We start from the raw sequence: 22864 nt of genomic DNA, 5'->3' as shown, positions 1-22864 counted from the left end.
ACACACCCGTAGTGGTGTGTGAAGCATGAGGTGGTGCACTGCACTCGCTATTGTCTTCTGACTGAACGCTGGGACAAATAAACTGACCTGTCCACCTTTAACTCACTAGTATGTAAAAACAGAGTCTAGACTCCAATCAGCCATTGTCTTTTATTTCTGCTTGCTGTCTAATTTTGCCTGGGCAGAAAATGGTCTAGCAATGTGCATTGTTCTTGTACGGGATGGGGTTGGGGTTTGGGTTGAGGGCTGGAGCAGGGGGGGAGGGGGGGGGGGGGGATTTTGGGCAGAGGCATATGTAGAGAGGGTTTGGCCACAGTACCGCTCAGCCACTGCTGTGCTGATACCACACTGACCTCCAGAGCTGCTGCAGATTTTCATTCCAATCAGTCACTTCAGCAGCTGATTTCACTCACTAGCAAGGGTGGAAGTAACTAGTTACATTTACTACCGTTACTGTAATTGAGGAGCTGTTTTGTGTAGTTGTGCTTTTTAGAGTATTTATTGAAATTGAAAATTGAAAATCAGTAATTTTACTTTTGTTTAAATAGGTTTTTACTGAAGTATAGTAGTTCACTGAATTTTAAATTACATCCAGATCAAAGACTGAGATATATACGGTCGTTTTGACTTCTGACAAAATGTACTTATTTTAAGTCAGTTTGGACAAAAGTGTCTGCTAAATGACATAATGTAATGTAATCCACTTCATAATACAAATCTAGTAGATTTTCCATGAGCAGAACAAGAGGATAGAAGAGAAATTTGGCTTTATTTTGTAAAGATTTATTCATTTATTTATATTTTTCAATTAAAAGAATCTAGTTTGAACTCTGTCCTCTCTGCCTGTATTTGTATAGCACCTTTCATACAAGAAATGCAGCTGAAAGTGCTTTACAACAAAGAAATTACATGCACCAAGTGCTTCACATAAAACTTGATAATAATAGTGAAAATAAGATAAAGATGAGAATAGAATACATAGAATGCATCTTCACATGAAAATAGACATAGAATGAGCATAAAAACAGGGATAGAATGGCATGGGCAAGATCACATCTAACAATGTTCTATTTTCTAAAAAAAAAAAACTAACTCTAAACACTAAAAAAAAAAAAAACGTTCACTCTGAGTAAATTTCAAATGAGCTACTTTTTACTTAAGTTGTTTTTTACACCAGTAAACTTTAAATATCAGCAAAGTAACAATACAGTAGGACATTCTAGTACTCTTCCCATCACTGCTGAATAGCACAAATAAAAGCAGAGAGGAGGATCTAACCAATGAAACCAGCTGCTGTAGTGTTGGTTGGAATGAAAACCTGCAGACTACTGGGACTCGATGGCACATGTTTTGGGCTGCGACAATTGTTATGTTGTTAAGGTAGCAGCTGCCACCGTTATGTCAAGCTTTTTAAGAGACTGCTTGTTGTTACGCAGTGTTACCTGAAATGATAAAACGTTGGCCAAGCCCGCTCTGTTTGTGGCTCTGGTTTACTTGGGGAAGGGGGGAAAGGGGCAGGGTGTGTGTGTGTGGTTTGGGGCGGGGAAATGGGAACGTAGGAAGGCCCAGTGTCCACCAGGCACCTCCGGTTTACCTAGCGGTGCTAAACAGATGCTTGTGGGAAGCGCTGGTCAGGACCGCTGCTGTTGCTCTATGACTAATCTGTTTAAAGCGCTGCGCTCTATTATTAAGAGCTGAAATACTGTTAAAGTCCCCATGAAATGAACTCCCATTACTTTTACTTCCCGGAAAAAAGTATTAAGTAAGAGTATCTTTAATGGTGACTTCATGCTGCAAATATACATTTCTAAGCAATAAAACCATCCGATTTTTTAACAATCCCGCCCCTCCGCACCCCTCCCATCAAATAAAACCACCTTTCTCTCCCCCCCCCCTTGACTCATATTTCATTGGGTTATACTGAGTGAATCCCTTTGAATGATGATGAAGGTAAAGTAAAGATGCCGTTTCATGTGGTCTTTAACCGGTAAAAAAAAAAAACACGAACACGCAAACACGGCGCTTCCTTCCCCACCGTAAAAAAAAAAAAAACATCTGGAAAGCGGAGCCGAGGTTCCCGGTGGACACAGCAGCCTCAGTGACGGACTGCATTGACTTTGCCATTGTGACTCACTCCGATCTCCGCAGCGGTGCTTTTGCCTGCTAGAAGCCCCGCTGCCAGTTCTATCCGAGCGGCGAAAGAGGGCAAAGACCGAAAAAAAAAAAAAAAAAAAAAAAAAACTCAAGCCCAAATCCCCTTTTCACCTCGCATAGAACGGTGTCTCAACGACTCAACTAACTTAACCAAAATGATAACACCTCCCTCCAACCCCCCCACCCTTCTCCTCCCTTCTCCTCCCTTCTCTTTACAATATACCAGACTAGAGCTGAGCCACTTAATACACCCCCCCCCTCGTTCTCTCTCGTTCTCTCTCTCTCTCTCTTTCTCTCTCACCACGCGTATCCACAGCGAACAAAACAATAACCTCTGTGTATTTGTTTCCCCCCTCTTTCTTTCCTTTGTCGGTTTCTTTCTTTTTTCTCCTCATGTCTCCTCCCCCCAACACGCCTCCCTCTGTTTGTCGGTGCCCCCCCCCCTGTCCCCCCCGTCCTCCTCCTCCCTACCCTCATCGTTTTATTTTTTCCTTCGTTTTCACGTCGTCCGTCTCCGTTTGTTGTGTCGTGTGTGTGTGTGTGTGTGTGTTGGCATTGGCGTGCGGGCGCTCGAATGCGTGTGTGTGTGTGTGTGTGTGTGTTTGTGGCCATCCCAGCGGCCGGATCAGTTACACAGACATGTATCAGATGCTAAGACACATGTGTCCGCCGCTAGGCCTCGGGAAGAGGTGTCCCGCCCGGGTCGCCTATAAGGTAGACTCGCCCCTCCCACCCCCCGCTCCCACCACCACCCCACCTCCTTCCCTCCCTCCTTCCTTCCTTCCTTCCCCTTCATCCCTTCGTTCCCTCCCTTACCCTCCTATCTCCGTCCTTACACCTCCCCATCGCTGGGGAGGAAAACCCCCTCTTGTCACATCTGCTGCCAGCAGAGTTTTACCTCTCTCATTCCCTCCCTCCCTCCTTCCTCCACACCTCCCCTCCCTCCCTCCCTTTTTCCCCCTCCCCCTGCCCCCCCATCACCTCCACCTCCTCTCCCTCCTCTCCCTCCTCCCAGCGGTGTTCTCCTTATTGTCTGTTAGTGGTGGTTGTGGTGGTGGTGAGCGCTGTTCTCTCTTCTCTCTCTCCGACCGCGGGGATGGAGGGATGGGCTTCGTCGTGGAGTGAAGTGAAGTGATAGTGGAGTGGTAGTTATTTCCTCCCGTCAAGCCGCAGGAGTAAGGGATCGGAGGAGGCTTTGCCAGTCCTTCTGCAACCTGCACGGACGCACGCGCACGTACACACACATACACACAATCTAGGAAATAACAACAAACGCACTTGCACAGCTCCGAGGAGGCATTTTCCTTAATTTCATAAGGAACTAAAGTTGGACTCTATTTGATTGCAGATAGAAGAAACTTGAACTGGTTAGACACCTCATTGAATTTCCCTACTAGCAAAATAAAACCATATAACATTGTTTTTAAATTGATGTTTACATGTTTTACCATGCATGCCGCAGTATGAGTTCATGAATTATCAACCTCCAACATTAACTGCCCCTGTAGCCCCTACAGTTCAGTCCAATTCTTGGTATCGATAATTACGAACAGGAGAGATTAACTTTAAAAAAGTACAACACAAAGTACAACACAAAACATACAACAAAAGGTATTTTATATGGGTCACATTTGATTACGCATTGCAAGTATGATGAATATTGGTTGTGGTCATTATTAATATTGTTCATGACCTTATATATGGGAGTATGCGTGCTAAAATGTGAAAAAATTTTCAGCTAAAGTGAGCTGTTGCTTCTCGATAGAAAGCTACAGTAAATTCTTAATGTAAAAATCTGCAGTCTACATGCCGACATACACACCTACCCACTAGAAATGCAGTGGAATTATTTTAATTAGGGTTTTATTCACACAGTGCAACGATTTGCTTACGATGCGGGTACAGAAGGATCGGCAAGGGTGTCTATCTTCAGTCCTCTGTGTCTCTTATTCCTGTGGATGGCACTCTAGTGCACACACATACATGCACACACCAACACGCACAACACATAACAAAATGGGTAGGAAAAGTGTTCTGGCCCTTCTAGCCCAGTTTTGTGTCTTCTTTCAAGATGCTTTTTTTTTACACCCAAGGAAACGTGAGAGTCTTCGGCTTCTCTAAAGACTTGGGTCAAGCACTTCGGCACTCGCTGTCCCTTGTTTGTCTTGTTGTCCATCCTTTCTCTCCACTTCAATGCAGTCCTAGTCTGTCTATCCTCTGTCTTTCCCTTTCTCACTGAGATCCAGATTCGCTGAGATTGCATTGCGAGGGCAATTTGAGCATTTTTTGCGCCTCGTGTGCTTGAGCTAAGAGCGCGAGTTCTTGACCGAGAGTTCTTGACGGCGAGCGCGAGTTCTTGACTTACTCACTAAGAAATGTATGCAAATCAAGTTGTGGCGCAAACACGCTGTCGTAAAGAGCACTGCACAAGCAAATCGCCTCCTTCATCACCAACTGCAAGTGCAAAGTGTGTGCTTCAGCTGTAAGATTAATCTACCAATGCTGGCACCCTTGCGCCCTAAAGCCCCTTTATAATTGGAGCATTCTTTGATCGGATCTGAGTTTCTAGGATCATTGTCTCCCTAGCTTGCCTGACTTGCTGGTACTAATAGCAGCCATCCTGAATAGCCAAACTCCCTACACACATCTTTAGTGAATCTGGGCATCAGTCTCTTGTTCACTCCTTCTGCCTTCGGTCTTTCTTGCTCTCCTCTTCACTGTCTTTCCCTAGGTTCGCTTTTCTTGCTCTTTTTCTTATTTGTTGTCGTTATCGCTCTCTTCCTCCTCCTCGTTCACTTTCTCTCTCTCCTTTTCCCTCTGTCTCTCTCATTCTCCCATCTCTACGTTCACTTGTCTACCAGCAGTCAGCATCCATCTTCCATCTTAACACCCTTCATTCCTTCATCGACTCCCTCCATCCATCCCGCTCTACTCTGTCTCTGTCTAACTTTCGTACCGTCTTTGGTCTTTCTTCCTCCGTCTCTCCAGTCTGTCAACTGCCCCGGCAATGGCCCCATCACATATGTCAGCCATCGAAGCCTTCCAGTGTTCATTGATAAATCTTCATGGAAAAAAATCCATTAAAGGACTTTTTGAGATCAGAAAGTCCTCATGGTGTTTGTCAGGGTAGAGAGGGGAAGGTTAGACATCTTGAACCTTTGGTCCCTTGACACTGATTACTCTAAATGTCCAGCCAGTATGTGGCAAAGTTCTTGATCTTCCCTTTAGCGGACATTAGGCCTCACCCTCACTGGAAAAAGTAGGTCTGATAACCGTGTATTGATACGACGGCTTGGCTTTTGAACTTGGCCTCTCTTCAGTGAACTTATGTCAGTGTCGTTTTTAGTCCTTGTCTTTTTCTCTCGTCTTGTACTTTTCACTTCTTTCCTCTCTCTCTCTCTCCTTTTCCCTTGCTATCTACGCACACACAACCTCTCACTTCCTCTCTCTGTTTCTTTCTCCTCCAATTGAACCACGTGCTCTCGATTCCTCTTTTGCTCTTTCAGTGTCGTCACAATTCTCCTCCTCTTCTTCTTCCTCATTCTCGCCCTCCCCTTTTTATCTGTAACCCCATCTCATGACCGAGCTTAGAGCCGCCTAGTTGAACTCAACTAACTGCTGTTGCCACCATGTGTCCCCCCCGATAGACCCCCCTCCCCTTACCCTACCACTACGGAGTCTGGTTGGTCCAAAAAATGAGAAAAACGAAACATCAATCATCTCTTTTTGATCTTCTCTATGATTTTTATGTCTTCTTTCAGGGAATGACACAACTCTAATCCTCTCTAACTCTGACACCCCCTTAAGACACTGCACCCGTTTGGCATTGAGAGAGATCTTGACTTGATATGTGTAAAACCAGAAAAGTAAAAAAAAAAAAAGACCATTGCTGTCCAATTTGAGTTCGAATAAAGGGAACGATGAATGATGTAAAATTGCAGAGAGCGACAAAAAAAAGTTAAGAATCTGTCAATCAATAGGATCAATCCAGTTGGATTGAGGATACTCTCTTTGCGCGGATGCACGGCTGCTTGTGTTGTGAAAGTTGGGTGGGAGTGGGGGGGGGGGGTAAGTGGGGGTAGCGGGGAGGAGGAGGCGGGGGGGTGATAAGGGGGGTGAGGTGAAGGCATGCTGCATGCTCTGTGTGGCTGGGTTGGGTGGGATTTACTAGTGGGCGGGTGTTGTGTGATGTCGCATGCAATCTTCGCATTCTCTGTCGCATGGCTATGGGCGACATCGTGCCTGCCTGCCTGCCTGCCTGCCTGCCTGCCGAGAGCTGTGGATGTTGGCCGCTGCCCTCCGCCTGCCACGCACTTGGCTTTGGGCATGCCCGACACTCGCACACACACACACACACACACACACACACAGACACAGACACACACGCACACAAGCACGTACACACACTACCGCCATCTCACTACCGTGCTTGCCATCGTGAGTGCCCAACGCTCATGTTCGTAGGTAAACCCAATGGACGCCAACTGGTCGGGATAGGAACGGCAAGCGGCCCCAACGGCTTGTTTCGTTCTATCCGCAGGTTCCTCCATTGGTTTTACCTGGTATAGACATGTAAAAACAGGGAACCTCCATGCAGGTAGGGGGAGCTCTATAGCAGATGCCTCAGTGAAGTAAAACAACACTACAGTCTCCTCAAAAGTAGCAGAATTACACCAGTGATACTGTTATTGTTCTCCAGTCAACCTATTCTGTCTTCAAAGGACTCCAATTAAGCGCCCTTAATTGCAGTCTGTGCAAATAATTGTGTGCAAGTGGGTGGGCAGGGATGTTGGGGCTTGAGGGGGGTGGGGTTGGGTTTGGTGTATGTGTACTGTTATATATATATATATATCTATATGTGTGTAACAACTAAGATGTGTGAATGTGCCACTGCATTCACACATTTAGGGAACATGGGCACAGGTTGGGTCGGAGGCCATTTTGGCTCCGATTGTTCTTCCTTGTGGTTCTCGGCTCTCACAGTTGCTTAGCAGCAGATGGCCCCCATTGGATAGCTGTGCTGTCTTGTAGAGTATCACTGGCAAACAGGAGACACGGGGACTCGCCTACTGGAGTCTCTTCAAGCAAAAGCTCAGGTACATGCAAGCGCATGCACTGACAAAATTAACAACATGGTGCAACGGACTTGAAACACACAAATGCGTGCTCAGCGGTTGCTCAATTTAGCAAACATTTATCAGTTTTCAAAGATTCAACCGATGCCTCATATGTAAATTCACCTTCCCTGATTGACTTGACTTGACATATCAAGCTAAATTGACTAGACAGGAATCAGAAAGAGGTATTTTTGCTTCGACACTGAACTTGAATCTGTCTCAATGACCGTTTAGGGAAGCTGGACGAACCCAGTCCTATTCTAATTGGCTGTTGTCTATGGAGCTCTCTCAACCCCGCCCCTGACCCCCTCACCCCTTCCCCTTCCTGGAGGTTCAGACACGCCCCCCTTAGCGAGGACACGCCCCTTTCTCATCCTCTCATCCTGACTGGCTCTCCACAGAGGCTGCTGCGCATGGATCTGCCAGTTGCCGACGACAACACAGTGCATTTTAACTCCACCCTCATGGCGCTGATCAGGACGGCGCTGGATATAAAGATTGCCAAGGGTACGCCGCTCAGTACTGTGATCCCTCCCTCCTCTCTGTCCATCTCAGTTCTTTTCTTTTTTCCTCCTCAAATTCTTTTTCGTTTTTTCGATGGGTGTGACTTTGTGTCTGTCTCTTTCTCTATGTATCTTTCTGTCTCTCTCTCTCTCTCTCTGTCTCTCTCTCTCTCTCTCTCTCTCTCTCTCCCTCTCTCTCCAACAAGCATGCTTTAGATTTAGGTAACAAATGAGATGAGAACTCTGCCAATTCTGACACTAACGAAACACTTTTTGTGTTTGTGCGAATGTGTACACGTGTGAATGGCTAAATATATTTCTTTTGGGATTTTGTGCCATTGTGCCTACCTTTTGGTATGTACCGTCTTTGCTGTGTGTGTGTGTGTGTGTGTGTGTATGTGTGTGTGTGTGTGTGTGTGTGTGTGTGTGTGTACGTTTGCCTGTGCATCTGTGCGTACGTTTGTTGTGTGCGTTATGTGAATGTGCTATCTGTGTGTATGTGCGTTCGATATGCGTGCGTATGTATGTTTGATGTGTGTGTGTGTGTTTGGTGTGTATGTGTGCACACGCATTGGGGGGCGGGGCCACCCAGGCGGTGCAGACAAGCACCAGATGGACGCGGAGCTGAGGAAAGAGATGATGGCCATTTGGCCCAACCTGTCGCAGAAGACGCTGGACCTGCTGGTCACGCCGCACAAGTGTAAGTTGCAGGAAAACAAAGCACAGTGGTGTGTGTTAATGTGTGTGTGTGTGTGTCCGATCACCAACTCACCAAGAGGACCGCTTCTACCAGCCAGTGTCATTCACTGCTCCGCAACTCCTGATCAGGCTACCGCAGCAGAAACACACACACATACACACCCATATTCGAATACAGATACATACAAATGCACAAATAACATGCACCCGGACACACACAAAGGCACAATAGATAAATGCATCGCACATGAATGCACCACACCACATACATGCACAGACGCACATACTGTAACACACATGCACACTCACAGCTCACATACACACACACACACACACTCACAACACACACACATTCCTAAGCTCTCCACCCATTCAGTCAGTCCTGGTATCAGGGGGTGCCTGCTATAGAAGATCCTCTATAGAAGTCTTTTCACTACAGGAAGAATTCAGCAGAGAGTAAACTTAGTAGACTTATAGTAGTAAGATGAGACGAGATAGGATAAGATTGTACTTAACGGCCTTTTACAGGTAAATTTAGAATAAGATCGTTTTTCAGTTTAAATGCTAACATGATAACAAACTAGTATATTGATGCATGTTTAGCATTACGTTCAGTTGGTATGCTAAATGCATGACAGTTAATAAAGTATAAGATATGCGTTGTCATATCTTATTGCCCAGTAATATGATAAAACAGTATAAGATATGTATTGCCATATCTTATCACACTTTAATATTATCAGTTTTGATGACTTGTAGCCATGCCACTTTGAAATGGGACGCCAAGCATTTGAGAGGATTTTAGTTGCAGAGTAATTATTTGACAGCAAAAACAAAGCTCAATATTTTTCTGATCTTAAATGTTTACGTGTTCCATCCAAACTCTGGGGATACCTGTCTGGAGTTTTTAGAAAAAAATTGAGCTCCTGTTTTCCAGGGAGTACGTGACTGGGCTGTTCCTGTGCTTCTTAGTGAGGTGGCTACCAAGTCCTCGAGTGTCGGAATATCAGGATTAAAGATTAATAGTTCTGATGATGAAGTCATGATGATAGTGGATTGATAACAGGATGTTTACTGGTAAGAAAATAGGTATCTGCCTGTGAAAAGACTATTGGCTCTGTCGTGTTATTTAATGTACAGTGTTGTAAAATTGTATTTGTCTGTTCTACACCAGTGAGTGAGTCAACTCTGTTTCTGTTGAGGCCTGTTGGGGAAAGTTTGGACAGTGATTACCAATGGTTATGAGGGACGCACCACCATGCTGTTCCTTTGAGACAGAATGCAGAACATACTGTGCATAGTTTCTGATCTTTGTCTGCCACTGCGTTTTGGCATTTTCCTTATTTAAAAATGTTGTCAAGAATAAGTGTTATGCACTTTTGATAAAATGCACACATTTTTGCCACACATTGTTGCAGTCAGATACAGATTGTAAAAAAAACTCATCAACTAACCCCTCTATATTAACTCATTAAACTGATCTGGAAAATAGTTTGACACTGTTCAGAGTTTTAGAACTGAGCTTCAAACAGCTTCAGCACCATCATCGCTAAATTGTTTTATTGTTGGATTATGAAAGATACAGCACACCAAAGCCTTCATTGAGAAGGTGAATAGTTAATAATTGGACACACGTAAAATGTGTAAATTGTACTTTTTCTAACCTTTATTTTACCAGGTAAGAGAGACCTGGCCAAGGAAGCAGCATCAAAAACATACATAAGATAAAATTAGAGACAAACAACATAAAATAACTGGTCAAGCTGGTCAGAAAAATCAATTAGATGAGCTTTTGTGACGAAAGTGGGGTACACTAACATAAAAGTAAGTCTGTTTATACATAGTCTGTCCCCCTCACATCTGAAATGACGGCTACGCCCCTGTCAGGGAAGAAGTGAGTGATAACATTACAGTCCTTATTTTGCTTTTTCACTCTTCCAAAATGGCAGTTTATTGCTCATAATCACTGGTCACCACTCCCCAAACATTCTGCGACAGACCGTACTTCGGCCACCTGGAGACGGAATCATCTGAACCTCCAGATCAAGAACTGAATATTTCCTAAAACTCTTGACTTGGAATTTCAGTTCCGTTTCCAACACGGTCCGAATGGAAACAGAGTTGTCCCGACAGCCGGTGTACTCTGCGGTGTTATTGTGAAGTTCTGTCTGTGTCCGTGGTGTGTGTTATTATCTTATCTGTGTGTGTGCACGATGCGTGTGTGTCTCGTCCCCCACTCCCATCCCCCCACGGCTCAGGGTCCCATCTCGCTCGGGTCTAATCTTGCAGGGTAACTTGTCATTTTCTCAGCAGCCACAGACTTGACGGTGGGCAAAATCTACGCCGCCATGATGATCATGGAATACTACCGGCAGAGCAAGACCAAAAAGCTGCAGGCCCTGCGAGAGGAACAGGTACCGACAAGGCTCCATGCTAGAGAAAGCCCCCAAACACAGAACAAAAAAGACCTCATTTCCTCCTCCTCCTCCTCCTCCTCCTCCTCCTCCTCCTCCTCTTGCCCCATCCCCTTTTAATGCCACAACCACCTGCCCTTGGACTGAATTGTGCATTTCTTCTCCCAAACATGGATTTAAAAGCATCCTAACCATGTCTTATACGCTTTAATCTTGCGTAGCCACACTTCCGTCTCAAACTAACGGAGGTCTTGAGAACTTGCGGAGCCAGACGCAGCCATTCGATTGGCTCAGAGTTTGAAACAGCAGCTCTGGTTTGTTTTTCTGTACAGCCAAAAACAATCTTCCTTTTTTAGTGTAGCTACGATAAAAATGGATGAAAACTTTGATTTAAAGGTATAATATGTAACATTTCCGCATTAAAATATCTAAAAACGACTAGACCTATGTTATATATTTTTTTGAGTTGTGTACTTACATTATCCCAAATGTTTCCAACAATGTTCAAACCCAGAGAAATCCGTAATTTTATTCAAGGTAACGGTGCGTTTCATTTGGTCGCCTGTCAATGGCGTCATATCCCCTTTACCCCCTAACTTCCTGTCATGGCGTCATATCCCCTTTACCCCCTAACTTCCTGTCATGGCGTCATATCCCCTTTACCCCCTAACTTCCGGGGAAACACGGGAAACACCAGATGATCCGTCAGAGAGTGAGGAAGGAAGTCGGCCAACTAGATAGCTAGCCGCTCTACCCGCCCTGTTGTTTTTTTCATTCTATTGTTTTTATCGCTCACTCTTTGCTGCGCGTTCTGTCGCCGAAGCTGTCCCCGTAAAAAAAAACTCCCATGATCCCACGCTACTTCACGATGTCATCAAACTACGTCTTTTGTTATTGTTTTGATTGAGAGACCCCTAGCGGCAGAAATTACATACTGTGCGTTTAATGCTTTCATAAGATACTTACACACAAGAAAATTTTGAAAATTAGTAATGATCATTAGTAATCGGTAATGTGTAATCAGTAATAAGTAATGTGGATATGTTGAGCAGGTAAAGCCAATCAAAATTCAGAAAGTTGTATCACTTTACCTTTGCCTTTAAGACCAGGAAGAAGTAACATTTAAGTTATTTCACAATATTACGATAACCAAAATACCATTTTAGTAGTCTGTCCTCTCGGACCAAAAATGGTGAAACAGGTTACGGGACGCTGCACATGCTGGTCGAAGTTCAGAGGAAGACGTGAAAATAACGAGTGGGGAAATGTTGTGTTTCGGGACTTGTTGTTAGTAGGAAACACACAGGTGAGCAGCAGCGCCATGCTCCGCCCTAGTGCAGTTTCATTGGTTTGAAGCATGAGCCTTTTCTAACCGACTGTTCCGCTTGTATTTCTCCAGACCTCTGTTAGTTTGAGACGGAGGTGTAGCTACGCGAGATTATATACGCTTAAATCCAATACAGGCACCAACTCCACCTCCAAACGAATCCCTTCCTCCTCAGGTCTCGTTTTGATGATCCAATCACCAGCTACTCCAACCCCAACCACCCCACCCCCACCCCAGTCCCCCACTGAGAATACCCCTAAATCTCCTTTATATGCCGTACCCCTTTTCAGCATGCTAACTGAAAAGCTATGTCCCTTCTCGAGTTTCTCCCTAGCCTAGCCTCTTTCCTTTTAGCATGCCCGCTAACATAAGTACTTAGCTTTTCTACATTCTCTAGCTAGCTAGCAACCTCTCTCCTCTCTCTCTCCTCCCCATCTCATCTCTTCACCATGGGCTATTTGAACATGGTGAGGAGGATTAGGGGTAATGAAGGTTCATCGAATCAAAAGTATGGGTTTTTTGTTGTTGACAATGTTCTGAACAATGATGACGATACCACATGGCCTGACCTTCTGTTCTCTGTCAGTGCTCTTCTCCTCCTGTCGATGAATGCTTTAGAGATGCACTCGCTCCCGCTGTCTCCGTATCCTCAGTCCACGCTCTGGAGCTGTGGAAACATCTCTCCGCTCACGTAATGCCGCCCATGCGCTCCTGCAATCTCTTCCAGTTGGTTCTCCGGGTGATTTCAGTCTGCAAGTCTGCACGTTCATAACCTAAATTTCAATTATAAACTCCAAATTTGCCCATGGAATGTGGTCTAGCATTGTACCTGGTGACATCTCCATCAAAACACGTTACTTGAGATAATTTGTATTTTGCAGAGCGGAGGAGTGCATTGGTGAATGGAGAGTATGTGAGGCTTTATTTTTTTGGACAGTATACCCCTGCAAATATGTGTTGGTATGTTCTTGAATGCAGCCATCCCATTGGACTGACTGGACAGTTCCACACAGGCTCTCTCAACATCGGCAGCCCAGCTGTGCACAAGGACTATCCCCTGTCTGTCTATCAGTCTGTTCGTCCCTCCATCTGTGCAGCATTTCATTATTTCATTATTCCTCTCTTCCAGTGTGGCCCTTGCTTTTGTAATGGCCTACCTCCTTAAAGGAAAAATCCACCCTAAAACATTACAACACAACACTATTGGCAATGTGCCTTGCATTTCAGTTCTTTGCATTTTTGTTGTTTGGTGGTGTATATTTATAATTCCCACGGATAGGTGACCAAACGCAGATGATGTCACATCACTTCCATTGCAGCTACAATGGAGCTTGATAGCAAATTTTGTTTTAGCTATTTAACCCTCATCCTACCAACATATTTAACATACAAGGACTACCGACTGGGGACCCCAAGAATAAACTACTGTAAGAAACAACCATCATAGCAAAATGTTAACTTATTTCTTCTCAAAACATTATTAGTTGTAGCTGAAAAAAACAGATTATTATTATTTTAGGAAAGTTACAGTTAATTAAATGATGTATTGTATTTCTGACTTTGAACATCATCTTACCTTAGGAAGAGCAGTATTTAGGGTCACAGAGCACATGAGGAAATCTGTGTCTGCTGCATCTGTATCTGTCTCCTTCAAAATGACTGACAGAGTGCCCCTACCCCCTGATAGTGTGTGATACTTTAAATTAGGACCCATGGCAAACATGAACTCAATAAATAGTTCCATCTATTAAAACTGCATAGGCGGCATTGGGTGCTTTTGACTGGGGTCCCCCAGGACCCCAAAACATTGGTATTTTTAAAAAGCACTAATTAAAACAGAAACAGAAAACAATGATATGAAGTCATTAGGAACAAATTGATTGACAAAGTCATGAAAAATTGGAATGATGGAATAAAGCACCTGTGAGATATGACAAAAAGTATAGCTCTGGGGTCTGCAGGTACCCCAGTCGGTAGGATGAGGGATAAAACATCAATGGTTAACTTCAAGTTGGTGTCAGCTCATCAGAATCAAAGAGCAAGGGCTTCTTTCTAGACTCAACATTTTGCACCGATGTTCAACAATCATACAGGGAGAAATCCATCGTAGAAGAGGCAGAGAGACCATTCTCCACCCACAGGAGCCTCAATAGACCATAATGCACAATCCACAATATGTTGCGTTTTGAGTAAGGGGCGTGGTTGTGATCATGGACACGCCTGAATGTTCATAAACTAGGTGGCTAGCTAGCGATATTTATATGCCCATACGCCCACGTTTGATTGAAAGCAACAAGGAAGAAATCACTAACTGAAATAGAAGTCGAGCCAGGTTGAGGGGAAGTGGGCACAACAAAAAAGCAAATTAAAACCCTTCATCCCAAAATAACTCCTGGAATGCAACCATTGATGATATTGGACAGTGTAAGAGTATCCCAGGGTGGATTCTTCCTTTAACCCCCCGTCACTCTTCACTTTCTGTGCTGGACTTTCCCTTCCTCATGCCGAGCATATCGCCTTACCGACTGTCTCCTCCAGCTGTTGTTGATCTGTGGCTGTATTGTGTGTGTGATCTTTTGTTGTTTTCTCTGTGTCCACTGTCCAATTATTATTCTCTTGTTTCTTCACCTCCTTGTTTTCTGTAGTCTGTCTACTGTAGTCCCTCGTTCCTTGCTTCCCTGTCTCTCCCTTCTTCTGACTCTCTCCCTTCATCCCTCCAGGAGGAGATGGGACCTTGACTTATCAAGCCCTCCCTAACTGGTCAATCCAGGTTGATTGCCACCAAGTTGCTCTAACCAAGAACCCTTCTCTCCAATCTGTGTGTTCATGAATCTACCTGTGTACCTGTCTGTCTGCCTGTCTGTCTTCTGTGGTTGGTTGGTGAGATGTTGAGTGGAGGTTCCTGTGACCAGTGGCTTCTTATGTAATCAGTTATCCTGGGACCGTTCATTGATACATATGCCACTACTGCGATATCCTCCATTGAGGCTAGTCGGTGTTACGTTTTCTCCATAACCCACCTCAGTGTTTGTAGCGTGAATTTTCCCAGGACGCATCACTGTAGCTAGCCAACGCCCTACCGGACTTTCCAGAGACAAACATAAGCCATTTCCCCCCCCTGACGTGTGCAGATGAGGATTGGATAGGAGTAGTCAAGCTTTTGATTGGCTCTGCAGTATTTAAAGCTGTCTTTCTCTGCCCATTCAGTTGTGTCATAAGCAAGGTAGGAAACAGAGGGCTTTCAACTGATGCAACGCACCCTCTGGCCGCCATATTGGAGGTCCACAACTCTCCGGCAATAGCTGATTGCGTTTCTAATGAATTACTTGGCCATCTTAACAGAATTTAATAGACATGGCTAATTTCTATGCTGTTTTTAGAGCTGATCATTTCATCACTGATACATCTGATTGATTTTGTGTTTAGAAAATGTCCGCTTTTTAGCTCGCAAATAGTAATAGCAAATAGCATCTTATCTGGTCAGCTAAGCATCAGTGTTTTGAATCATCTGATTTGCACACTAGCTAACGTATAGAAGCTAGCATTAGTTGTGACTAGCAGTTGTATGTTAACATCAACATTGGTTGCTTTGGCAAATTAGCCTGCTGGCTAGTTAGCTAGCTAATGCCAAAAACGTCAGTGCCAACCCTAACCCTAACTGAGCTGAATCTTATCAAGCTAACTGGTAGTGCATTGGAGTAGAAACTAGGGCTAAAAACAAGACAGATTATTGTGCCACAGTGACCTACATTTGGAAACAAATCCACCTTATCAGACCATTTACTTTTACTTAGAACATTACTGAGTAGATCTACAACCACACCAGGTATCCTTGGTATTTTCAGGCATCCTTCTTTTTCTTGTCTGGTTGTTGTGATTTAGTCATTATTTGCACAGAGCTTATTCTCCACTGGACCTCCATGATGGCGTCAGACATGGTTGCTAGAAGATTTGTGACACAACTGCAAAGCCTCTATTACCATCTTCACCAGCCAAATGTCAGTAGACAGTCTACCATCCCCTTTGGCAGACCAACCAAGACCTATTCTATTCTGAAAATCCTTGACTGGTACAGCCATGTAAATGTTAGTGGATTTTGTGATGTACCAGCAAATGTCACCAGTGGCCAAAAAGTTAGCTTCCTGTGCTGCAGATGAGCTTCATGTGTCTGGGGAGGTTTGGCTATGTAGCTGTTTCTGAACAGGCCTCCATCCATCTCCATTCATTTAGCATTTAGCCTTTAGCTTCCAGGCTGTGGATGGACATGACACGGGCTGTAGCAGTCATGAACCGTCGCTGGCACACCCAGCCCAATGGAAGGCCTCCGAGCCACTCCCAAGAGGACTCCATTACCCAGGATGCCCTGGGAGAAAAGCTGCCTTACCTCTGACCTGTCTGATGCAGGAAGAAGTAGAAGTTGCTTTTTAATACGACTGGTCAAGGATCAGATCTCCACTTCCCACAAAATGGCACAATACAAAAACCCTCTTATTGAAAGCTTGGCAGAGGAGGATTGCACAGATTAGGTCAAATATGATTTTTTAATAAAATGCCACTTTGATAGTGTTCAGCACAAGTATGGTAATCTGGTTCTAGACCTGTGATTTAAGGGCAAATTTTACCTCAAGTGCCTCAGGTAGAAGTTCCCTTCTGGCACAGATCTGGGATCAGCCTCCCCCCCTGAATTCCAACCCTAACTGATTTGAAGGAAAATGCAAAAGCATCCTCAAGTCAGCGTTGATGCCCCTCCAAATGCTGTTGCTAGTTCAGGGGAGATGAGCCGATCCCAGATCAGTACCGTGGCAGGGAGCTTTGCCTTGGATACCCACAGCCATGTGCTTGCCGATGGCGCCCCCGTGTGGGTGCATGTTGCGAGTGCATCCTGTGCGTGTTTGTGTCCTGTGTCTGCCCCCTAAGTGTGCCTGATGCCAGCCTGCAGGCCATGTCGTATATCTCACACAGAACCGAACGCCATTAATGTTTCAGCGCATGGAGCCGCCCTCTGAGGGAGGGGGCACGGATGGCCAGGGGGGGCAGGGCCTCAACGGCCTCCCCAGCACCCAGCCAGACAACGTCAACAGCATGTGAGTAGACTGGGGAGCGGAGGGAATGCACATATGATGCATGGAAATACATGAGAGAGCACAAGCACTCATGTACAGACAATCATATTTCCTATGGATATGTACACACATACATGTGTACATCAGGGTAAGAAATACTTTTTTTCAGAGGGCATTTTTCCCCATTGATCTGATTTTTATGGGGCATATTGGTCCTTTTCAAGGCCAACTATGATATAATACATTTGCAAAGCATATTAGCAAATAAATGCTCCTATTAACTCCTGACTCTGCTGTACATACATATCAGGGTTGGGGTCAATTCACTTATAATGCAATAGATTCAGGAGGTGGATTTTCTTCAAAATTCAAGAAAAGGTTATTGTTTTCATCCAGTTCATGACAAAATGTGTTGGGAATGAAAGAACTGTTGTGACTATGAGTTGCGGGTTCAAATCTGAATTAGAAAACTTGGAATTGAGGGAACTGAAAGTAAAATGACCCCAACTCTCACACATACGCACATATAAGTACCTACATACTGTTCGACGTGCCTCTTGTTTCTCTGGTTGTGCCGGCTTCCTCTGCTGTTGGCTTTGCTTTCTTTGACTCTATATTTTTCAATGATGTTCTTTGTCTTTTCTCTTGTTCTGTGTGTGTGTGTTTTTTTTTGTTTCTGTTGTCCATTTCCGAAAGCCTGCTCAGTATAGTGTGAGCATCAGTTATGTGGACAAAGCAAATTTCTGTTGGAAACTGTATCTGTTTGTCTGAGAATGAAAGGTGAAAGTCAAACTGTTGTTTCCTTGAATTTGCATGTGTGTGTGTATGTGTGTGTGTCTGTGTGTGTGCGTGTGTGTGTTTGGGGGAGTGGGGATGGTTGTACATATTTTCTGATTGTGCTTGTTTGTATGTAGTTTGTGTGTGTGTATGAGAGAAGGAGCATGCACTGTGTGTGTTTGTCAGTGTATGTAAGCCTCTGACATTTGGGTGCGTGTGTGTGTGTGTGTGTGTGGGTGCCAGACCTCCCGAGGGTGGTGGTATGACTGAGAGCCAATCGTGGGTGACGGCCAAAGCCCAAGAAATGTTCCAAAAGACGGGCAACTGGAGCCCCGACAGACCCTACCCCGACGATCTCCACGACAACCGGCACAACCCCCAGGTATGACAAACACACACTCTCTCTCACACTCTGACACACACACACACGTCGTCGCCGTGGTAACACACCGACTCACACCCAGCTGTGATCTCGCCATCTTGTCTCTCCACTCACACAGACAGCTCGCCTTCCGCCAGGCGGATGTCTTTCTGGTCTGGTGTATTAGCAGCAGGGAATAATCAATAATCAATTAGGCCTTGTGTCCAGGGGGAATTTCTTTAGCAAGGAGCGCTAAACAGATGCTGGTGGGAAAGGCATGGTCAGGACTCCTGCTGTTGCAGTGCAACTATTGAAAAGCTCTTTGATGCATCACATTATTTAGCTAAAGGTTTCAATAATTTCTGTGATGTAGTGGTAAATAAAAAGTGGGGAAACTATAACCTCCAGTTGGTGATCCTCATTGGGCAAACAACTACCAATATAAACAAAAATCAATTATATTTGCAGAAAAGTGTTAATTTCTGCCTTTTTACTTTAAAATGCCCCATCATCATGTAACTTACATCAGTCTGATACTACTTAGTATGATGTGAACTAAGAATTTACACCATTAAGATTTATGTTACCCTAAAGAGGTGGGTAAACTGAAACCACTACATACCTGGATAAAAGTTCAGTAATCTGAGCTCTAAAAACATGGTAAGCTCTGAAAACTGCCGGGAACATGCAACAGTGCAATCTTTCCACAGAAAACAAAGACAAATAAAAGTGGGTGTTTTAATGCGAGGTTAACCAGTGGAAATGCAGCCTAACACATTATAAGTAGATGCTCTTGGTCTTCCTTTGTTTCCTCAGGTAAGTGGTCCATGTTAAACACATTTACCTTCCTATGGCTTGAGTTTAGCCAGCCAGGCCTTCAACTCTAACTAAGCTGTTGGTCTAGCTAGATGGTTTTTTCACCATAATAATTCACCAGTCTCACTGATGGGACGGTGAATAGGTTGAATTCAAACACTAACACTTTGTGACCCCAGCTGAGTGATACCAGCCAACTGGCCCACTCTAATGTAGTGGATCCCAAAGTGGCGTCCAGGGACCTCTAGTGGTCCTTGATAGGGTCCTAGAGGGTCCTCAGAATTAATTTTATCATTACAGGTATTTAATTCAGTATAAAGCAGTACAATGTGAGGATGTACCAAATACTAAAGACTATTTTGATCATAGGTGTCACTCTCCACAGTTACTTCCCCAATGATAACATAAACATGCATGTAATTCTTTTCTGAATCACATCTCACCACAAAAATGGATGTTCAAAATCTGATTAAATGGGGTCTGTGGGGCCTAATGTGTCTCTGTTTGGGGGTCTTTCACATGAAAAAGATGGGGAACTCTTCCTCCAACCAGACCTAAATCCAATTCCTCTTCGGTGGCATCAAGTTAACTAACTCAAAGAAATGTCCTGAGACCCCATATTAGTTTTGGGGTCCTTGATGTGAAAAAGATTGGGAACTTTTTCTCTAATTAGTCCTAAATCCACTTGGTTGGCAAAGGAATTCTTCTAGAAATCTTTTCAGTATCTGTCCGAAGCGTTGGACACTGCTGCTGTTCCAATGGACAAGACAGTAGCTTCTCTCTCCTGTTAGTACTATTCTTCCTTCGGTCCTACCTCTCTGTCTGTCTGTCTCTCTCTCTCACTGTCCGTCTTCCTCTCTCTCCCTCTCTCCTGTATTGCCTCTTTCTCGTTCTTTTACCGTCTTCCTCTTCCCTGGCTCAAACCACCTGTTGAGTCAGTGGGTCGGGGGTTTCTGGATGTGTTTTGTGATGTACCCCCCTTTTCCTCTTCACCACCCCCCCCCCACTTTCTCTGTCTGTTGGGACGTCCCGACTCCCCAGCTCCTCATCTCTCTCTCCCCATCAGAGCAGCGTTGATGACTCCCATGACTAATGCACAAAGGTGTATAAAAATGTAGAATTGGACCGTGTAGATTTTGGAAGGAAACTATAAAAACACTAGATAGCTTTGGGACGAAATTAATAAAAGGGGTCCAAGCAGGGTGGGATATCGACACCAGGCACCAGCCAAATGTTGGTAAAGTTTGTCGACTCTACCAACCTCATTTTCTCTTCTGAAAATCCCTTTGGCTGGTACAACAGTGAGAATGGCCAGTGAACTTTTGAATCCACCAACAAAGTTATTTTCCTGCCCTGGTTCTAAGAGTAAAACTGGATCCCTGGACTGCAGCTTGAAGCTAGAAAGACGCCATTTAAACCAGACCATCAGACCGGGTTGAGTGTGTGAGTGCAGGTCTGTCACTGAGGTCATCAAGTTGGCCCCATCCTGTCATGTTTAGTTGAATTTGGCCCACGATTCCTCCAGAAGATGAACAGGGATTTCTGGCGTCTACCTGTACCTACACTTAGCCTTATCCCTAGTACCCAACCTCACTCAATAATTTCTAAACTCAATATTGATTTCAACAAGAAGGAACTAATGCACTGCTGGTTCGGAACGGCCCGCTCAGCAGATCAGAAACCAAACTGTATCAGCAAACAATTATACCAAGAGCTGAGAAGATATTCTTTACTTAGTGTTAGTTCTTGGTTTGCTTCAAATGGTTATTTTGGGGTTTTTTTGTGATTTAGATTTAATAGGATTCATTTATCATCGTAACAGTACATAGTATGGTTTGAAAGACATTACAGGACACAGCCTTCCAATACTTTAGAAACAAGGAAGCTGATGGAACCGTAGACTTTGGAACAAGATAATTAAAATTATTTTGCTGAATCCAAAACATGCTATGGACCTAACAAATTGAGTTTAATTTGTTTAGTCACAGAATGATAAGACATAGCAGTGAAGTGATAAAGAAAATCACAGCCATGAAATACAATAGCACAGCTGTAAAGTAATGATGGATTTATGCAAATGAGATAAAAGCAGGGGGCTTATTTAATATCTCAGCATAGGGAACAAACAGAAAACACGAACAAAACAAACAAAAATGAAGATGACAAACAAATAAACCTCTGTGTTGGCTAACAGAAAGTTGCATATGAAATGGGAAATAAAATAATTTTACATTATAAATAGCCCTGATTTATAAAATAAAGACAAGTAAAGAATATCAAGGAACACAATATATTTCCTTGATATTATACAGTCATTGATCATATTGCAAACCCCTCCCACCTCAGATTAGCCCCTCCCCCTGGTAGTCAGTGACCACGCCCCATGTCAGAGTCCCCTCCCCCAGCAGATGGTGACCACGCCCCCTGTCAGAGTCCCCTCCCCCTGGTAGTCAGTGGCCACACCCCCTGTCAGAGTCTCCTCCCCCTGGTAGTCGGTGGCCACGCCCCCTGTCAGAGTCCCCTCCCCCAGCAGACGGTGGTCACGCCCCCCTCTCGTTGTGTTTTGCAGACGGTAGAGATGAGGGCGATGGGGCGGGACGGGTACTCCGACACTGAGCCCTATCACCCAATGGATGGGCATGGGCGGACCCTCTCCATGCCCCGCCTCTCGGCAGACAACCAAGTGAGCACCTTCATCCCACCATCATCACCATCACCATCATCACCATCATCATCATCATCATCATCCATTATACCTGTTAGCAATGAGGACAGTTAAAGTGAATTGAAAGAGTCTCTCTTTGCATCCTCCAAAGACATAATGGACTGCAAAACATACTGAAATATGTTTTTTGTACATTTGTATATATGTAAAAAACATATATGTACAGATATGTTCAAAAATACATATCTGAAGATTTGTTTTGGGTTATTTTTTCTATTTTTGATATATGTAAAAATGAATGAATCAATTAGTTTGATAAATATATTTAAACTTTATTATAGCTACTTATAGTTTCAGATTTACAAATGCATTATAGCATAAGGAAAGTGTATAAATGTATGTTTTGCAAATCTAGTAACAGTACACTGTTAATAAATAAAATGCTATATTAATTATTATAGATGTATATAATATTAAATATTTATAATATTAAATATATACATATTTATATTTGGACATACAGTATATAGAAATGTATGAATCAATTCGTTTGACAAATATCCACACACCCATACATACACATATACACACATATATATCATATTTTTAGATTTACTAATGCATTATAGCATAAGTAAAATGTATAAATGTGTTATGAAAAACTACTTAATTTACTAGTAATAACACAGTATTAACAAAATATACATATGCAAATATATTCCTTAAATATATATTTTTTACCAAACTGATATTTTACAAATTTTTACATATTCAGAAAAATATTTCTAGTCTACTTTTCTGCACGGGAAATGTGACTGGTCCGCCTCCTACAAAGTCTTTTGACACGATGCAAAGAGGCAGAGAGACTTTTGAAATTCACCTCCCTCTGTCCCTCTGTCTTGTTGTTTGTCCTCCCTCCCTCCACCCCGACCCCCCCCCCCCCCCCCCTCTCCTCCTCCTCCTCCCTC

At 43.9% G+C, this 22864-nt stretch overlaps 1 protein-coding gene across 1 annotated transcript in view; it reads left to right on the top strand.

Annotated features, from left to right (window-relative positions):
• Window positions 1–22864, top strand: part of LOC139661359 (voltage-dependent P/Q-type calcium channel subunit alpha-1A-like) — an 89829-nt gene that overhangs the window by 54550 nt on the left and 12415 nt on the right. The window contains exons 40-46 of the mRNA XM_071539814.1: window positions 7673–7778; window positions 8367–8474; window positions 10784–10887; window positions 12801–12815; window positions 17177–17298; window positions 18298–18436; window positions 21801–21914. Of these exons, the coding sequence (XP_071395915.1) occupies window positions 7673–7778; window positions 8367–8474; window positions 10784–10887; window positions 12801–12815; window positions 17177–17298; window positions 18298–18436; window positions 21801–21914 (708 nt within the window). The remainder of the gene's footprint in view (window positions 1–7672; window positions 7779–8366; window positions 8475–10783; window positions 10888–12800; window positions 12816–17176; window positions 17299–18297; window positions 18437–21800; window positions 21915–22864) is intronic.

The sequence above is a fragment of the Centroberyx affinis genome, unplaced genomic scaffold (genome assembly GCF_046629955.1).
Source record: "Centroberyx affinis isolate AG114_WGS23_722 - 3 ecotype Tasmania unplaced genomic scaffold, CSIRO-AGI_Caff_v1 ptg003522l_1, whole genome shotgun sequence".
In the NCBI taxonomy this organism is placed as follows: Eukaryota; Metazoa; Chordata; class Actinopteri; order Beryciformes; family Berycidae; genus Centroberyx; species Centroberyx affinis.
Note: the sequence above shows the minus strand (reverse complement) of the source record. Positions and strands in the feature narration are given on the sequence as shown.